The sequence below is a fragment of the Punica granatum genome, chromosome 1 (assembly GCF_007655135.1).
Source record: "Punica granatum isolate Tunisia-2019 chromosome 1, ASM765513v2, whole genome shotgun sequence".
Taxonomy (NCBI): domain Eukaryota; kingdom Viridiplantae; phylum Streptophyta; class Magnoliopsida; order Myrtales; family Lythraceae; genus Punica; species Punica granatum.
This window is the reverse complement of record NC_045127.1, coordinates 50,417,574-50,435,157: the sequence shown is the minus strand read 5'-3', so window position 1 is coordinate 50,435,157 and position 17,584 is coordinate 50,417,574. Positions and strand designations below refer to the sequence as shown.

At 41.5% G+C, this 17,584-nt stretch overlaps 4 protein-coding genes and 1 non-coding gene across 5 annotated transcripts; 3 read left to right on the top strand and 2 right to left on the bottom strand.

Moving 5' to 3' along the window:
• Positions 1 to 270: 270 nt before the first annotated feature.
• Positions 271 to 2,881, top strand: LOC116192720. Its single transcript, XM_031521339.1, has 6 exons — positions 271 to 542; positions 642 to 848; positions 1,206 to 1,285; positions 2,072 to 2,147; positions 2,250 to 2,354; positions 2,431 to 2,881. Exons 1-6 carry the CDS (start codon positions 423 to 425, stop codon positions 2,578 to 2,580), a joined length of 738 nt encoding a protein of 245 aa, XP_031377199.1. The 5' UTR covers positions 271 to 422; the 3' UTR covers positions 2,581 to 2,881.
• Positions 2,882 to 7,080: 4,199 nt separating this feature from the next.
• Positions 7,081 to 7,165, bottom strand: TRNAM-CAU. The gene is given in 2 exon segments: positions 7,081 to 7,116; positions 7,128 to 7,165. It is a non-coding gene; the product is annotated as a tRNA-Met (tRNA).
• A 75-nt stretch (positions 7,166 to 7,240) lies between these two features.
• On the top strand, positions 7,241 to 10,357 carry LOC116207471 (UPF0160 protein). The gene is made up of 7 exons (XM_031540464.1): positions 7,241 to 7,569; positions 7,931 to 8,077; positions 8,202 to 8,300; positions 8,620 to 8,811; positions 8,976 to 9,095; positions 9,404 to 9,475; positions 9,870 to 10,357. Exons 1-7 carry the CDS (start codon positions 7,276 to 7,278, stop codon positions 10,092 to 10,094), a joined length of 1,149 nt encoding a protein of 382 aa, XP_031396324.1. The 5' UTR covers positions 7,241 to 7,275; the 3' UTR covers positions 10,095 to 10,357.
• Positions 10,358 to 10,543: 186 nt separating this feature from the next.
• Positions 10,544 to 11,889, top strand: LOC116207551 (2-keto-3-deoxy-L-rhamnonate aldolase). Its single transcript, XM_031540585.1, is given in 2 exon segments — positions 10,544 to 10,985; positions 10,988 to 11,889. Coding segments are annotated over 2 exon segments (1,083 nt in total). The 5' UTR covers positions 10,544 to 10,621; the 3' UTR covers positions 11,707 to 11,889.
• A 195-nt stretch (positions 11,890 to 12,084) lies between these two features.
• LOC116207394 (N6-adenosine-methyltransferase MT-A70-like) lies at positions 12,085 to 16,982 on the bottom strand. The gene is made up of 7 exons (XM_031540348.1): positions 15,707 to 16,982; positions 15,071 to 15,169; positions 14,476 to 14,559; positions 14,028 to 14,377; positions 13,359 to 13,575; positions 13,051 to 13,130; positions 12,085 to 12,716 (listed from the first exon to the last, which is right to left on the bottom strand). Exons 1-7 carry the CDS (start codon positions 16,862 to 16,864, stop codon positions 12,437 to 12,439), a joined length of 2,268 nt encoding a protein of 755 aa, XP_031396208.1. The 5' UTR covers positions 16,865 to 16,982; the 3' UTR covers positions 12,085 to 12,436.
• Positions 16,983 to 17,584: the final 602 nt, after the last annotated feature.

Here is a 17,584-nt window from a genome sequence, read left to right as displayed (position 1 = left end):
AGTTGTATGTGAGTTTATGTATGAGGCTCACATTTTTAATTTTGAAGAGTTGATTTTTGTTGTGTAATGAATAAAGTTAAAGTTAGAGTTAAAATTTTAAAATTTAATTGTGAAATCAAACTGAACGTGATGATGACATTTTCGTAATATTAAGAAAAAGAGAGAATTAAAAAAAAATACATATACTAAAAGGATTTTTTTTTCTGAATTAAAATTAAAACAAAATGGAAATGGAAAAATAGGCGCCAACCGGGGGTCGCTGTCACCGTCGACGCTGCCTCACTCATAGTCTCAGACAGGCTGCCGTCACCTTTCCCAAGACTTGAGCAGCTCGAGAACGAGATAGGGAGGCAGCTCATCTTCCGATTTCCACCTTCAGGTCGCCGGCGAATGTTCGGAGGTCTGGTCTCTTTGACGCGGCGATGATCTCTCTCACTTGCGCTCAACTCTCCTCGTCCTCGCTCAGGCCTCCGCTCCCCCGCTTCACCCTTTCCCTCCCCGACCTCAAACCCTTGCGGGCCCGCCCCAGAATCCCTAACAAGGTGCCACACCATGCGACTCCCCCTTCTCCCTCGATTGGCTCTCTTTCGATTTGTATTCGAGCTCCCCGACCTCAAACCCTTTTCGTGCTTTGGTTGCAGAGGAGGGTCAGGAATGGGGGGCCGTGCAGGGCGGAGCTCTCTCACGACGCGCCATTTGCTGCTGCCATCGGTGCGTGCATGCTCAGCTCCGTGATCCTCCCGGTCGCTACTAGCTCAGAGGAGGATGGTGACGCGGCAATGGACTCGACCGATGCAAGGTTCGCGGTGATGGGGATCATTAGTTTCATCCCTTACTTCAATTGGCTGGTCAGTCTCATAAAAACACGATATTGACCTCCTTAGACTTCGCCACTCACTCAACAATGCCGAAATTTAATGTACTTGTCGTCCGAGATTGATTTTTTGGTAATTTGCATACTGTATTCTCATCGACCGCTAAAATTTGTAGATGAAAGGTACCAAATGCATTATACTGCGGAGTTGAAGAGGTGGAAGTATTGGTTTTTTAGGAGATTCAGAATTTCACAGTTGCATTCTGCCATTATTTGATCTGATCCGTGTGGATTTTAGGTTCTTAAGTAAATTTGCTATTGATGAATTCGGTAGAAAGTTATATTAGTTTTTGGCTTGTCATGAAGTGACTGTTGCATTTATTTTTTGTAGAGTTGGGTGTTTGCATGGCTTGACACGGGGAGACGACGATATGCAGTTTATGCACTTGTTTATCTCGCTCCATATATAAGGTCCGATTCTCGAATGCCTGATTTCTGCATATTGAATTTGTCCGTTCATTCTGTTTTTAATATGTGTGGATTCTATTGAAATCACTATAGAAGACTTATCCTATAGACTGATCCAGGATCACATTCATACCGGGTCTTGTACAACAATGCCATAGGGATCTCTTGTTCCCCCAGCTTTTCAGGCGTGCTTCCTTTTGCGCGGGAGTTATACTGAATTTGGGTATTCCATTATGCATACGAGAGAATCTTATAACTGGAAAACTCCATGCTTGATTTTTCATCTCTATATAAGTGTGAATAATTCCTTTCCTGCAGGTAGCTGAAAGTGCAGAAATAGTTGCCACTGTTTAAAAATAACTCACATTTTCTGGCTGTGCTGAAATTTCTTTTAATAGACACCTGTACTGAAATTTCACTTACATTATTAAAAGCTTGAAACACTTCAAGCAAGTTTAGGGGCTCTGCTGTGTTATTTTTCTATACATCTAATGTTTCACAAGTTAGATCGCCAGTGCAGCCGCTTTTAGTTTCCCTGGGCCAAAAACAAAATTTGTCCAGCCAAGAGTCTTCTCTATCGTTTCTTTACCTTATGCATACTTCATGAAATTGATACCAGGTGGTAAACCACTGTACTGGAGTTTCTGAATAAACATTGATGTTATTCCTGTCATTTCGGTTGTTTATTGATTACGTGTTCCAGACGATACCCTACATAATATAGATTCAAAATTTTGATTCTATGCTCGAGTATTCATTGATGCCCTGCCCCGTGTGATCTGATGACAGGTCAAACTTGTCTCTGTCTCCTGAAGAGAGCTGGTTGCCCATCGCCAGTATAGTCTTTTGCATCATTCATGTTCAGGTAAGAACTCTACAAGGATTTAGTCCTGATGAAGTTCAACTACAGACAGAAAAGATAGTCTGTCTTCAAATGAACTTATTTCGATGCCCCATACCTCTGCAGCTAGAGGCGAGCATAAGAAATGGGGATGTTCAAGGCTTCCAATTATTTAGTGAGGCTGCAAGAAAGAGAGATACCCATTCCAAAGGCCATCGAGAACTATCGGAGGTATGACCTGCTTGTCTTCTGTGAAAATCCATAATGTGAAATTGTCTGTTTCTTTTTACTTCATGGACGATTACAGGAAGAGAGACAACGCATGAACCTTCCATCTGCTGATAAGAGGTCCACGAATGAGATCCGACAGCGGGATATTCCTAGGAAGCCAGTGCGGGATCAGGAAAGTTTAAGAGAGGATTGGGATGATGATGATGATCACAGAAGGGAGCCATAGAGATATGGTTTGGCTGGGATAGTAAAAGATCATGGTTAAACGAAAATTGAAATTTTGAGTCGCTCTTTTCGATCGGTGTCTCGTAAACATATGATGTACTGGAGCTCTCAAGGAGATGATGAAATTTTTTATCTTCTATGGACTGCTGCTGAAGATGCTGCTGCAAGAGTTATATGGGAGACAAGGATTTTGCTTTTTCCGTTTACGGCTTTACGCACCCTAAGGAACATGATTGTCAATGCTTCCCCTTTGCTTAAAAGCATAGCATCTAAATGATTTAAAAGGTTTGGACTGTTGGCAATCTTCCTTGGTTTTGAGATTAGCTAGCATCCGAGAGTCGGGAAGGATAAGTGTGCATTACTTTCCGAGGGCAAGATTAGCTGTCTGGATCAATTGTTGATGATCGAAATACGGATGTGAACAGAGATTGATGTTAGACAGCTTATTCGTCATAATTGTTGAAACCGAGTGCATTGCTGGACCGACGATAGATCAGTAGATCCGTCATAGATTTTTAATAATATCGTGAGTTCATTTTATGCGCGAAGTTCTCTCCTTTTTTGTTTTTGTCCTGACGAGATTGAGAGATTCGATTTAGCATGAAATCAGTCTGATTTAGCATGTTGGGCCAGATATAACAAATCGGTAATGAAAATCGATGGAGGATCTAATATGATAATTATTCTGATATTATCTCCTAATAAATAATATATTCCGTTATAATTTATTAAATATTTTTATCAATATCTCTAACTATATATTTGATAAGTAGAGTTACTTATTATTTGTAATTAAATATGCTATAAATATAAATAAATATTCCAATCTCCCAGCAGAAAGATTTCGTATCCTACTATAAATGCCTATGCTAAATTTACGAGTTCAAACTCTCGTAAATGCAACGTGGTCTACTCGCAAGCAAGCGATCACGCCACATCAAACGTTGTAATTGGAGGGAAATGTGCATGTTTACTCAAATGCAAGCGATCACGCCACATCGAACGTTGCTTCTTTCTCACGCACTATAAATGCCTATGCTAAATTTACGAGTTCAAACTCTCGTAAATGCAACGTGGTCTACTCGCAAGCAAGCGATCATGCCACATCAAACGTTGTAATTGGAGGGAAATGTGCATGTTTACTCAAATGCAAGCGATCACGCCACATCGAACGTTGCTTCTTTCTCACGCACGCGCAAACGAGGCTGTGATAAAATCAAGGGGAGGATGGCCGCAGGAAGTAAAAGACGCGTACTTAGGGGGAGGAAGGATGATGGAAGAAGAATCCAAAGAATGTATGAGGAAGACTATGGAGAATATAAAGATAGAAGAATTCAAGAAGAATAAGAACAATATGAAGAAGATTTGCTGCGTGCCTCTATCCCTAATATATTATTCTAAGCCTTTATTTAATTTTTGCCTGATTGGCTTCTTGCGTAAAAAGAAATTATTAGACTTTTTTTTTTCAACACTAGTCAAAAGGCCACCTACGTAGCACGCGGTATGTATTTCTATGAGTGGTCAATCTCAATAACTGAAAGAGAACGAACATATAATTTTACTAAATTAAATGCAATGAAGTTTTGATGCTAAAATACGTCTAAGCGAATGCATTGTCGCAATACAAACAAGTATTTATATATATATATATATATATATATATAAAACACACACATATAAAAAGAAATTATTAGACTTTTTTTTTTCAACGCTAGTCAAGAGAGCACCTGCGTTGCACGTGGTATGTATTTATATGAGAAGTCAATATCTAAACTGGAAGAGAATGAATATATAATTTTACTAAATTAAATGCAATGAAGTTTTGAGGCTAAAATACGTCTAAGCAAATGCATAGTCGCAATACTAACAAGTATTATATATATAAACACACACACATATATATAGCGTTCTGCGATGTTATATTTCACAACAAAATACTTCGAATATAAGCAATTATTTCATGGAAAAGATTACTCTTCTTCAAGAAACCCGGGATAGCCATGATCTAATATATAAGTTGGAATAAAAATGTAGCCAGATAATCTACCTAAAATAAAAATATAGCCAGATACCTAATGGAGCATATAAAGGACCGAGATTATTCTTGGTGGAAAGATAAGTATCTTATTACCTTGCAGAAGTCTCCATGCATGCAAAACACTTTAGATACCAAGTATCTTCAGATAATCACGATATAGTTTCCATCATGTCAAAGTAATTGAGGACATATCCACCGAAAAAAACAGTAACTGAGGACATAGCAGAAGTCCATAGACAAACTTACTTCAGAAGCACAATGTCTTTAAATAGGACTTCTTTCCACAATTGCATACTGATATTCGGCAAAGAAGATATGGCTGCACGATTTTTCTTAGCAGCACATAATTGATATTCCTTTGAAATAATCATCTCCTATCACATACGTTAGTCGTCGGTTCACACTTAGCCTATTCGAATATTAAGACAATTAACAAAGAAGACTAATAAGGATCCGGATACTCAATTTTTTTCACGATATCCGGACCTTATCCTATAAGGGACAAGTTTTAATATTTTGGAACTGGACCCTACTCTGTTGAGTCATAAAACCGGAACCTATCCGGAACTTGTATTATACCATAGATTTCGGGTATTTTGTTGGAATCTGTAAAAAAAAATTTTTTGTCTCGCTAACTAAAACCGAAAATGTCTCATTCATAATCAGTAATTATACAAAATAGAATGTCGACATAGATTTAGATTTCTTTTTTAAAGTAGTGAACTATATTTTTTAAATATATGAATATCTGAATATAACTATATATATATATAATGAGAAAAATTATTATCCGAGATCTAGATATCGATTGCAAGAATCAGAACTGAAATCGATTTTCACTGGTTCCTTATTTTAATACCCGGATCCTATCTTATTGTTGATGAGTAAAAATGGGATAAATCCCACATCGGAAAAGAAAAAAAATATCCATGGGTTTATATGAGACTTGGGTACCACCACTTATCAGCTTGAGCTTTTAAGTGGATATGGGCCTGAGCCCGTATAAGCCTAATGGAAATTTAATATGGTATTAGAGCCCAGGTTACGCGTAGCGCGCCCACGCGCGTGTGCGCACCCACACCGCGTCAGGCCCAATATGTCCGAGTGCAGCCAAAGTGTGCGCCTCGTGTTAGTCCTCCCTTGCCCGAGCACGGAAGAAGAGCTCGGCTCGAGGTCAATTGTTGAGGGCGGGTGTTTAAGGGCACGTGACAACGTGTAGGCAGAAATAGACCACACGTTACACGTGAGGGCGGACCTACCCTAAGAAGTAGGTTCCAATCGGTTCCGATTATACTGGATATCCGTGCACACCTATAAAAGCTATATTAAGTTGTCAATGAAAGCAGAGACCTGTTAGGCCTAAAATTCTATCCTCCCATAAGCTGGTAACATTTTCGCTTCAGTTGTGCCCATGCCATAACGTTGAGCCCATTCAATATAGAAGAATCTCATTATAGAGAAAGTGAGTGTAGTGCAGTGGCTAACACTCTCACCTGATAATCTAGAGGTTTTAAGTTCGATTATCATCAGTGGGACTACCCATGCCCGTTTATTTAGATTTAATTTCAATTTATTTATATTAGACCATTAACCTCCTATTGTAATTGAAAAAAAAAAAAATTCTCACTCCGTGCATTTTTATCAAAGTGAATGTGCCTCACCAGTTTTTATCCTGTCTTAAGTCAAACTCCAAATTCCACTTTTCCCGATCCGAACAATAAGAGAAGAGAGGCCCCCAACAATATGCTAATCATAATGCTAGCAAGATATTTTCTTAATCAAACGCCATGAGCTTAATTTATATGTTCAATAATCTCTCTTTGACTTAGCAGCTTGTTGTAATCTCCATGAACTATTATCCTGAGGACTAAGAAATTTAGAGAATTTGATTTTCAATATGATATATCAGGATCCAAGCCACAATAAGAACCCGTATAAAGCAAAGAGAAGCCACACATATATTCCTAAGAGTCTAAACTTTACTCTAGAATTTCCAGTTATTAATACCAAAATCAACCTCCTTTTTTTCTTTGGATGGGAATCACCCTCCCTTTTTTCGATAATAAAGGAGCACATACGCCTAGTACAAGAAAATAAAATAAAGCTAAATAAAGGGCACATGAGTCTCACTGGTGATGATCGAATCCATGACCTTTTGGTTCCGACCGACGCCTTGATGATGTACATTCCAAAAATAAATATACATATAATGATGTACTATTGGTTGCAACTGAGCATACATCAATCTTTGAACTCTATCAAGTGATAGAAAAATCGGACGTCAAACATGATAAATTAATGAATCACCCACATATTAACACACCGGAACAAAGAGATTTCATGATCGATTTTCGTCAGTTTATTGCCATTTATTTTCCAAAAATGTAAAATAACGTATAATAATACTAGCATTTATTTTCCAAAAATGTAAAATAACGTATAGTAATGAAAGAAGAAAAAGTTTGGGGTGAGAGAGGCTCGAACTCTCGACCTCAGGATAACTCAGAAGCTATGAGACCTACGCGCTAGCCAACTGCGCCACCACCCCGCTGTTTTTTTCTTCTTCTGTTAAACTATAAACCAAACTAGAACTATTAACCATATATAAAAAAGAATTAGAGCTCTGTGATTTGAGAGTGATTTGGTTTGAAGGGCGGCATGTTAGCAGGGTGCAGAGGCCTTTGGAAGCACAAGCAGCCTCTGTCCCTGTCGTTCAGCTTCGACCTCTCCAATCTTCCTCCTCGTCGTCTCCATCCCATGGCGTCCTCCAGCCCTAGCCCAAGGGTTTCTTCTCCTCCTTACTCCACCGGCTCCCCCAACCACGTCCCTGCTCTGAAGCGCGTGGGCACCCACAATGGGAGCTTCCACTGCGACGAGGCCCTCGGCTGCTTCATGATTCGCCTCTCCTCCAAGTTCTCCGGCGCCGAAATCGTCCGCACCCGCGACCCCCAGGTCAATCCCCCATCTCCTATCTACTCTCCCTGGTCTTCTTCTATCATTCAGCTGTTCAGGACATATGGAAACGGAGGTTTTAGTGGGGTTTTAACTATTTGATCTATGTATGTCGGCCAAAGTTGTTTCCTTTTCGTTGTAGAGCAACAGGCCACTTGGCTTTGTTCTTGTGGCTGATTTATTTAGCTCTAAAAGGAAAAATTATATTATTCAATATGCCTTTGCACTTGAATGTCGTAATTACACCCAAAAGCATCCCTGAACTCTCTTTTGCATCTTTATATATGGACGGGACCACTGATGTTTTGAGTGATAAGTGTGTAATCCGGACGGGGTCTTTTGTTTTGGTTTGAGGTTTCAGGTCTTGGAAGGCCTTGATGCTGTGCTTGATGTTGGGGGCGTATATGACCCATCCCGGGATCGGTACGATCATCACCAGAAAGGGTTCGAGGAGGTGTTTGGTCATGGTTTTTCTACCAAGCTCAGCAGTGCTGGGTTGGTTTACAAGGTAATTCTTTTTGGATATGTTAATCCTTGTCTGTTTGGATCTAGTTTCTCTTTCTGTAGTTCCCAGCGCGGTTGAGTTTCAAGGCACTTACTTTTTTGTTATATGTCTGATTTTCCATCTCTAGCATTTTGGGAAGGAAATTATCGCAAAGGAGCTTCAAGTTGATGAGGAACATCCGGACGTGCACCGCCTATACTTGGCCCTCTACAAAAGCTTCATGGAGGTATATTATTTGCATTTGCTTCTTAGTTATTTGTATGCACATGTCTTATTTCTGCAAATTTTGTTTTGCACAATGATCTTGGCTTTGTTAACTGCTTGCATTTTGTGAAATATTTTCTGATTGAATATCATGTTTGGTTCATGGCATGAAAGTTTGGGAGCAGTGTTCTGTAAGATTACTATATCATGTCCACTTGCTAGTTGATATCGTTTGACCTTGGCCTAAATGCCTCTGGTTATAGAATGTGTGCAGGCTTTTGCCTTGAGATGCATGTTTTACCATTTAATCAACTCTTGGCACATTTGATGAACTGTATTAGGCAATCGATGCCATCGACAATGGAATCAATCAGTATGACACAGATCAGCCGCCAAGATATGTTAACAACACTCATCTGTCTTCGAGAGTCGGAAGACTAAATCTGGACTGGACAGAGCCTGACCAGTCTCCTGAGAAAGAAAATGAAGCATTTCAAAGAGCAATGGCCCTCGCTGGCACAGAATTTCTGGATGTAAGGTTCACGCAAGTATTTGTTGTTAGAGAATGAGATAATTTTTTTCTTAACTGAACAACATTAGTCTGCTTTCCAAAAGTTTCATGACCAATAAGATTTGTTGGTTTTTCGTATGCAATATTCATACTAATATCAGCATTCTTTATATGTTTAATTTCCAGAGTGTCCGATTTCATGTAAGGTCATGGTTACCAGCGAGGTCAATTGTGATGGAGTGTCTTGGAGCTAGATATGATGCTGATCCGAGAGGAGAGATTATGGTGCTAAACAGATTTTGTCCTGTGAGTAGCCAAGATTTTTGTCTCTAAGTTTCTCCACTCATCACCTCACCTATTGTTGGTATTATCCAACAATAGGAAGGAGGCTGGTCAATATAAAAAACAATAGGAAGGACTGATATTTGTCTCTTGTGGATACTCGATATTTATTTATTTTAAAGGAGAAAAAAAGGTGACTGGAAATCTTTGGTCAACTTGAACGAAGAATTACCATAATTTGGTGCAAACGTTTTTGGACTCATCAATTGATTTAATTGGGTAAACGTCAACCTTTTCTGGTGTTCTGAGTTGGGCTTTTATTTTGCAAACAGTGGAAGCTTCACCTATTTGAGCTTGAGGAGGAGATGAAAATTGATCCTCTAATCAAATACGTTCTCTATCAGGTGATCTGTCTGGTCCTTATGTATTATGTAGCTATATTTTAACCTGTAAATTACCCTAGCTTATAGGGAATAGGGAGAACTATCTTGTCAATTGTGCCGCTGCTGCATTAATCTGAATTGGTGCTTCTGAACAATGTCATATACAAATTACAGGCATGGCATGCCATGTGCTTGAAAATTGAGCTTCACCCCTCTATGTTAAAATTCTCGTCAAGTTTTTGATATGTACTTTGAGTTTTCAATCAAATGGAATAGTTTAGATATGACTCAACGGAGTGATCATATTGTTATTTGATGATATGATGATTGTGATTTTATTCGTCTAAATAATAGCTCATACACTTTTGGCCTTTGGGGAAGATCCTCATATATGGTATGATCTCAAACATCGCAGGACGACAGGAGCAAAAGTTGGCGGATCCAGGCAGTCGGAGTGTCTCCGGATAGGTTTGAAAGCAGGAAGGCTCTCCCGGCTCAGTGGAGGGGATTGAGGGACCACGATCTCTCTAAAGAGACGGGGATTCCTGGATGTGTATTCGTGCACATGAGCGGATTCATCGGGGGCAACCAAACCTTCGAGGGTGCTCTAGCGATGGCTCGGGGCGCTCTGAAGCTCTAAGCACAAGACGAGACAGTTACTTCAATTGGTTTTTTATCAGTAAAACGGAATAAATTCTTCATTGAGAGAGGATTTAAGCTGAACATTGCCTAGTACTTACTGCTCGGTTGGTTCCTCATTTAGGAGAGAAAAAGATGTACTCTAATTATTTCACTTCTGCAATTCGACGCTCATAGATTATATTATTGGGAACAATTTGTGCAAGAATCATCTTTATTTCACGAACAGATTTTCTATAGCTAAGCTGCTATCCGTTCTTTCGATCACGATCCTGTATGAATTTTACAGTATAGTCAATCTGTGTTTCATTTTTCCTGATGAAAAAAATATATATATATAGATGTCCTGCCTAATTCCGGCCCAAAGGTACACGTTTCGGACCGGACATAGACCGGTAAATCGGTCGGAATCTGTCAAATCCGCACGTGGCTTTCACTCACTCGCCCATCTCTCTCTCTCTCTCTCTCTCTCTATCGCCCTTTTCAACTCGATACTGTCCCGCCTACTGAGCTCCGTGAACCCTGAAAATGGCCGCCTCCGCCGTCTCCTCCATCGCCGCCCAAAATTCATCCCTCTCGACCCTCAAAAAGCCAAAGCCCTTCCCCTCCATCCCTCCCAAATCCTGCATCGTCCGATCTTCTTTCAAACCCATAACCACTCACAGTCATGGCCCACCCTTCAAGAACCTGGCCCCACTCCGATCCTCCTCCTCCGCCGACCCCTCCGACCTCTCTCCTGTCGTGGCCACCTCAGCCACCAACGCATCCCTCAAGTCCCGCCTCCAGAACGGCGAGACCCTGTACGGTATCTTCCTCCTCTCCTTCTCCCCCACGATCGCCGAGATCGCGGGCCTCGCGGGCTACGACTTCGCCGTCGTCGACATGGAGCACGGCCCGGCGGCATATCCGACGCCCTCCACTGCCTCCGTGCGCTCGGCGCCACTCGCACCCCCGCCATCCTCCGCCTCCCGGACAGCTGCCCGACCTGGGCCAAGAAAGCCCTAGATCTCGGCCCGCAGGGAATCATGTTCCCGATGATCGAGTCAGCGAAGTCAGCCAGGAAGGCCGTGTCCTACTGCCGGTTCCCGCCGCAGGGCATCCGCGGGTCAGCCCACACGGTGGTCCGGGCATCGGATTACGGGATCGACGACGGGTACCTGACCAATTACGGGGAGGAGCTTCTGATCATGTGCCAGGTTGAGAGCGAGGAGGGGGTGAAGAAGGTGGAGGAGATCGCGGCTGTCGACGGGGTCGACTGCATTCAGATGGGGCCGTTGGATCTGAGCGCGAGCTTGGGGTACCTGTGGGACCCGGGGAACAAGAAGGTGAGGCAGATGATGAGGGAGGCGGAGAAGGGAGTGCTAGGCTCGATGAAGAAAGACGGCGGCGGGGCATATTTGGCAGGGTTCGCAATGCCGTTCGACCCGCCGGAGGAGCTGGGACACCGTGGATACCACATGGTGTCGGGGGCAGTGGACGTGGGTATGTTCAGGAGCGCTGCGGTGGAGGATGTGCGGCGGTTCAAGTTGAGCCTGGTGGCCGGGAGCAGCGACGACGAGGAGGGAGAGCGGCGGAGGGATGCGGATGGTGATGAGAAGTACTGGAGCGAATGACCCGAGTGGAATTTTGATTTTGATTTTTCTTATTTTAATTTCCTTTGCAATTTTATGTTTCTCATCACCTGTAAATTATGTTTTTTGAGTTATCCAAGCTCTTATCGAGCAAAAAAAGGAGCTATCCTAGCTCTTAAGATTAATAAGAGCAGTTCAATTATAAATCAGGGCAATGTGACTAAATGCTACTACGATTCGGCATTACAAGACATCGAGCCACTTGATTGAGATATTCACTGCTTGTTTAAGGCGAATGACCAACCGAAAGTTCGTCGGTTTGCTCCATCACTGGTGGAGCATGTGATATGAGAACTAGTCCACAGTTTTGCAGCTCTATCGGGGAAAGGTCGATGAACAAAATACAGAGAGTCAAGATGATGGAACTCGAAAAAACAGACACCTGACTTCGACAACTCCATAATGTTTACCTCTAAGACCTCAGATTACAAAATTCTTTCCCTTTTTGCCGTGGAAAAATGTGGGAAATTTCTCCTATGTGCAAACGGCATGAAGATAAATACACCGCCAAACCATCATCGGCATGAAAAATCAAATACACTGGCTGAAATAAAATGAAAAAAATGGAACGGATGGTACTATCCTCGAACTCGATGGCTGGGGAGGAAAGCAGAGACTTGGCGCATGTGAAAAGTCCAGGAGGCTGTCAAGAGAACTTCCATATCGAAACAGTCAGCAGCTTATCTTTAAAAAAAAAATGTTACGTTGTTCTTCACCCGACAATATCAATATCTGCAGCCCCTGGCTTCTCTGCAGAGGCATATGCACCTCCTGATACTGCAGGCTCGGGAATCTGCGCAGACGTGGACTTCGCTTCAGGCCCCGCATATGGGCTCCTCATTTGAGTAGACCTTGGGTCAATTTCCATTGCTGAAGCCCTAGGAGGAGATGGAGGCTGCACCTCCACATCAGGATAAGCTGCCTTGAAACGTGCTCGGAGTCCCTCATCCACTAACCTCACTCCATTCAGCTGATTCCCAAGGGATATCCATCTGGCATTGTTTAAATAATTGTATAAGTATAGAATGAAGCCACCAATGTCTTGGAACAAGAACAGGCAGATGATTCTAAGTGAGATGCAACTGAATCCAAGTCAAACATGAAAGCCTATTGTCCATGTAATAACGGCCCAAACGTTATAATATTAAAAGTTTCATGCGAGGAAAAACTAACTACTAGCTTATTGTCATCATAATTATAACTCCTTATTGTCATGAGTCTGCATGCGTGTGCCTCCTAGAGCCACACAGGCTCAGTCAGTTTCACTTTCATTGTAGCGAAACCCAAACAATGAACAACCCAACCCTACAAGTGAGAGAAGAGTACCCAGCGTGAGTGTTGTGCATACGAGCAAATAACTCCAACTTTCTTGTCCTTGGACTTATTCTCTCGAGCAAAGGGTACATCTGCCAGACAATAACTGTGTTAATGGAAGACCCCAACTGAAAAGTAAAAACTGCAAATATTTCCAACCACTCTGTGGAAGTACATCAGAAAGGACAGAATGGCAATGAACAGTCAAGTAAATTAGCACTGCAGCTAGAAATTATATAGTCTAACTCAATGCAGCAAAAAACATGATTAGAATAAAGCATACTCAATCATAGAAGAACTAATGAACGCATTCCACTGACCTCATCTGGTTTACGGCTAGTCTCTCGAACCTCGGCAACAATGACATCAGTATCTATGTTTCTATTAACTTCGGGATTCCCCTTAATTCCGACAAGACAGTGCTCCTTACTATGGTTGAGCCAGTGCCCTGTTCGTCCTGTTCTGATTATCCGCTGAAGTTGATTTGTCTTCACCCAAATGATTTCCTCAACGCGCTTATATCCCCAGAGTTCCAAACTGTGAGGCATGCGGGATTCTATCAGGAAACAGCTAAACTGAAAAAGTTTGGCTATTCTAACATGATAAGTTCATTTCTTTAAGGAGAGGGTGGGGTGGGGGATGGGGTTGAAGAAGCTTTCCAGGGGTGAAGTAGTATAAAAATGCCTAATTTTAACCAAGCAAGCTTTCCAAGCGTTTCAGTGAATGTATGCACTCTTATACGATCGCATACAAATATTATCATTCTAATATACTTTTGACCAATTTGGACTATTTAACAGCCAAATCATAACCACAGACATTGTATACGAAAGCTTTTAACATGAAATCCAAGATTTGGCTAAGGTTGTACTAGAAAATCATATATTGCAAGCTGTTATTTTAAGTATTTGTGCGGAAATTATCCAAAAAACCAAACCCCTGAGAACATTAAAACTTCTTTCAGAATAATGAAAGATAAGCAGAAATACCATTCACGTCCAAGCTCCATTGCACGTCCTGTGACCCAGAGAAAAATTAGGCCATCTGTTTGCAGTGCAGGAACATTGAGATTGCGCATCTCATCATCTGACATTGTTCCATAAGGCAACTCCATGTGAATGTCCCATGGGGGATCTGCCATTATAACTCCAAACTGCCCTATGATGTCCATTCTAAATGATCGAATATCACAATTTATCCATTGCGGTTCACCAAGTTCAACCTCTGAGCAGTATTCCGCACGTTGTGGCTTTAACGGCTTTGGAGGTGGTGCAGTTCCCATCATCATTGGTGGCACATCTGGCGTTGGGTCAAGTTCGTAGTGAACATACTTACAGGTCTATATGTGAGGAGATTTATATCAGTCAAGGAACAAAATTATTAATGTTCATTACAAATTAAAGAGTTAAAGGGAAAAAAAAATGATATGAGAAATACCTTCATGTGTCGACAAGTATCAAGGAAAGAACAATCCCCTAAATTGATGTCAGTATGAGGAGCAATTATTCGCCGAAAATGAACCTGAAAAGAAGAAAAGCTAGTAGTATAAGTTAAAAACATTTGGATATGTGAAGTATAGTGGATCAACCAAAGGGGAGAAGGCCAAGTCAAAGTTTCTACTGAAGATGGTTTTCTGTTAAAATAAACTGCCATGTTCATAAATTATAATAGTATTCAATTAAGTCAAAGTAAGGATCAGTTCATATTTGCCCAGAAGACTAGTTTTCTTCCAGAATTAAATCTTATCCTGCCGGAAAAAAAAAAGAAAAAGAAAAAGAAAATCTTCCAAAATCATAAAGCAAGAGGATGTTTTGTACATTTCGTATCATTTGTACGTATGTAGCAGTTGGAAGGGCAACAACCAAATGGGAGTCCATTTGCCTACTTCAGAGCTAATCGGATTTTGAAATAACAAAGGCATCAATGGGATGAGTTAACAAAAAACGTAGAACCCTATAGAATCTATACGAATATAGCCAAAAATACATACATATATATATATATATATATATATATATATATTTCTACTGACCTTCTCACAAGCCATGAAAGAACCAGATTGACGCCTACAATCTTCTTTTGTCAGAGCTGAGCAGTACTCCTTTAATTGAGATCCGCCTTTAGTTTTGAACTGCAGAAGTGCAAAACAAGTGAATCAGATCTTCGTGACACAAGAAAAAAACAAACAGCAGAAAGAAAACCTTCCTCTCCTACCGCCACAGTGATCCACATGAACCAAATCAAAACTATTTTCATTTCCACCGATTAATATTTTGTGGTTTTGAGGATGAAACTGATCCATCGGCTAAGAACACAAACAGTACATGTGTCATAAAGAAAGGTAAACATTCTCAAGTGATTCCACTTTTTTTCAACTATAAGAGATATATATATAAAATAGTTGATCAGAAAACACATAAAAGCTATCAGATGAGATGCTTTCATCCAAGCCGATCACATTTATTCTATGAACTGATAGCAAACTCTACCCAATTAACCAAGGTCTACCAATACTATAGCCAGAGGATTGTATCCAGCAGGCGAACATAAAATATCACAAAAAACAGCAGGAAAGACCAAAACAAATTCATCCAGTCCATGATATGAAATTCTAAGATAAAAGTTTCATTACTTGCATTCACAAAAAGCCATTTGAATTCTGATATACCTTAGCAGCCACAGCAGTTTCCTTTGCAGTGGGCCTGTGAATTAAATCCAGAAGCTCTTCCCCAGTCTTCGATTTCTGCATCTCCATAAACGACTTCTTGTTCAACAAAGCCTCAAGATCCTTCAGCTCATCCTCCTCCGACTTCTGCTTCTGGGGCATCACATTCGAGCCACCCCCTGGTGAGTTTGGTCCCAGTGGAGGCCTATGGAATGGAGAAGGGACACCCACTCCTCTCGGTGGCATCCCCATCATACCCATTACCCCTCTAGGCCCACCTCTTGGCCCCATCATTGGCCCACCTCCCTGATACATCCACATGTCAGAAATAGGTCTCGGGACAGCCCCGGGTCCTCCCATTCCGAATATCCCATTCACGTCAACCCCACCAGTACTACTGCTATTCACCGCCAGCAAAGCCTGATTTTGACTCGAATTCCCATCACCGGAGCCCGACTCCTGCTGCCTTTGGGAGCTTTCAGGCAGTTCCTTCAAAAGCCGAGTTCGATCAATGCCCAGGACCATGACTCGGGACTTCCCGCTCACCACAAACTCCTCCAATTCAACCCCACCGTTATCCTCGGCCATCGATCGAAGGGCCATCTCCACAGCCAGGATCGCCCCGGACTCCCCACCAACCTCCCTCAGAGCTGCCTTCTCTGCAGCGGTTGCATTCTGGTCGTTCTCCAACTTCCGAAGCACAGTCGAGGAGTCAATTGCCGTGAAAGGAACGCGCTCCAACAGGCAGACTGCCACCATGGACCTCACTACGGATAAGGGGCTATCGGTCTCGTCGAGCAAAAACTTATGGCTATCGGATTGGGGAATCAAACTGGGAGAAGACTTCGAAGTGTATGATTTAGGGATTGTGGGGGCACTATGAGGGCTCAGTTGGCGAGGGTTAGAATCAGAGTGCTTATGGGGGACAGGGTTAGGGTTTGGTAGAGGGGGGGTGGGAGTGAAAGGGCGGTTGTTGAAGGTGGAGATTACCTGGAGGGAGAGATCGACGGAGGACACGGCATCGGGGACGAGGGATTGGAGAGAGGCGAGGAGTTGGAGCTGAGTGCTGCGATGGGACTCCATGCGAGACTCGAGCTGAGCTCGCATGGACTTGATTGCCGAGATTGTGATGTCTTCTCTGCCATCCGACTGAGCCTCCATTGCTCCGACACGGCGGAACTGCTCAGGTCTCGGTTCGTTGAATTGACAATGAAGGAGGAGGAGGAATAGGGGCTTTTGTGGGGTTTAAGGTTTCTCTGTCTGGAACCCAGATTTGGGATGAGGGCTTCAAACGATCAACTGCAACGACAACCTTGGTCTTTTCCATAATTGCATAAAAGTCCAGTGTTTGACCTCAATTAAACTTTCATCCCCATGTTTAAATTTTTATAAATAAATGCATGTCATTCTAAATTTTTGCTAAAATGATTTGTGTTAATCCTCAGCTAATTTTTGTCATATTCTCAATATCTTTGCACCATGGAATCATGAATTTTTTTTAAATATTGTGAAAATTGCTCGTACCTATAAAAATTAGTTTACAAGATACCGCTTTATGCGACAACGAAAATAATCAATTACTGACATATAAGATTTAGGAAAATGAATATGAAAGTAGCATACCTTAAAAAAAAATTTCACAAAGATTTACGTAATAGAAGGTGACCCCCGAATACTTTTTTTTTCCCGGTGAAAACCTTCCTCGAATATGTAAATATCCACAATTTATAGATAAGAGTAGATAAAAACGAATAACATATGAGAATCTTATTTTAGCAAAATTTTGAATCATAATTTTTTTTTTTGACAGTTGAATTGAAACACTATATAAGTTTTTTTTATAGGTAAAATTATAGAAGATTTTTATTTTGTTGAAAATAT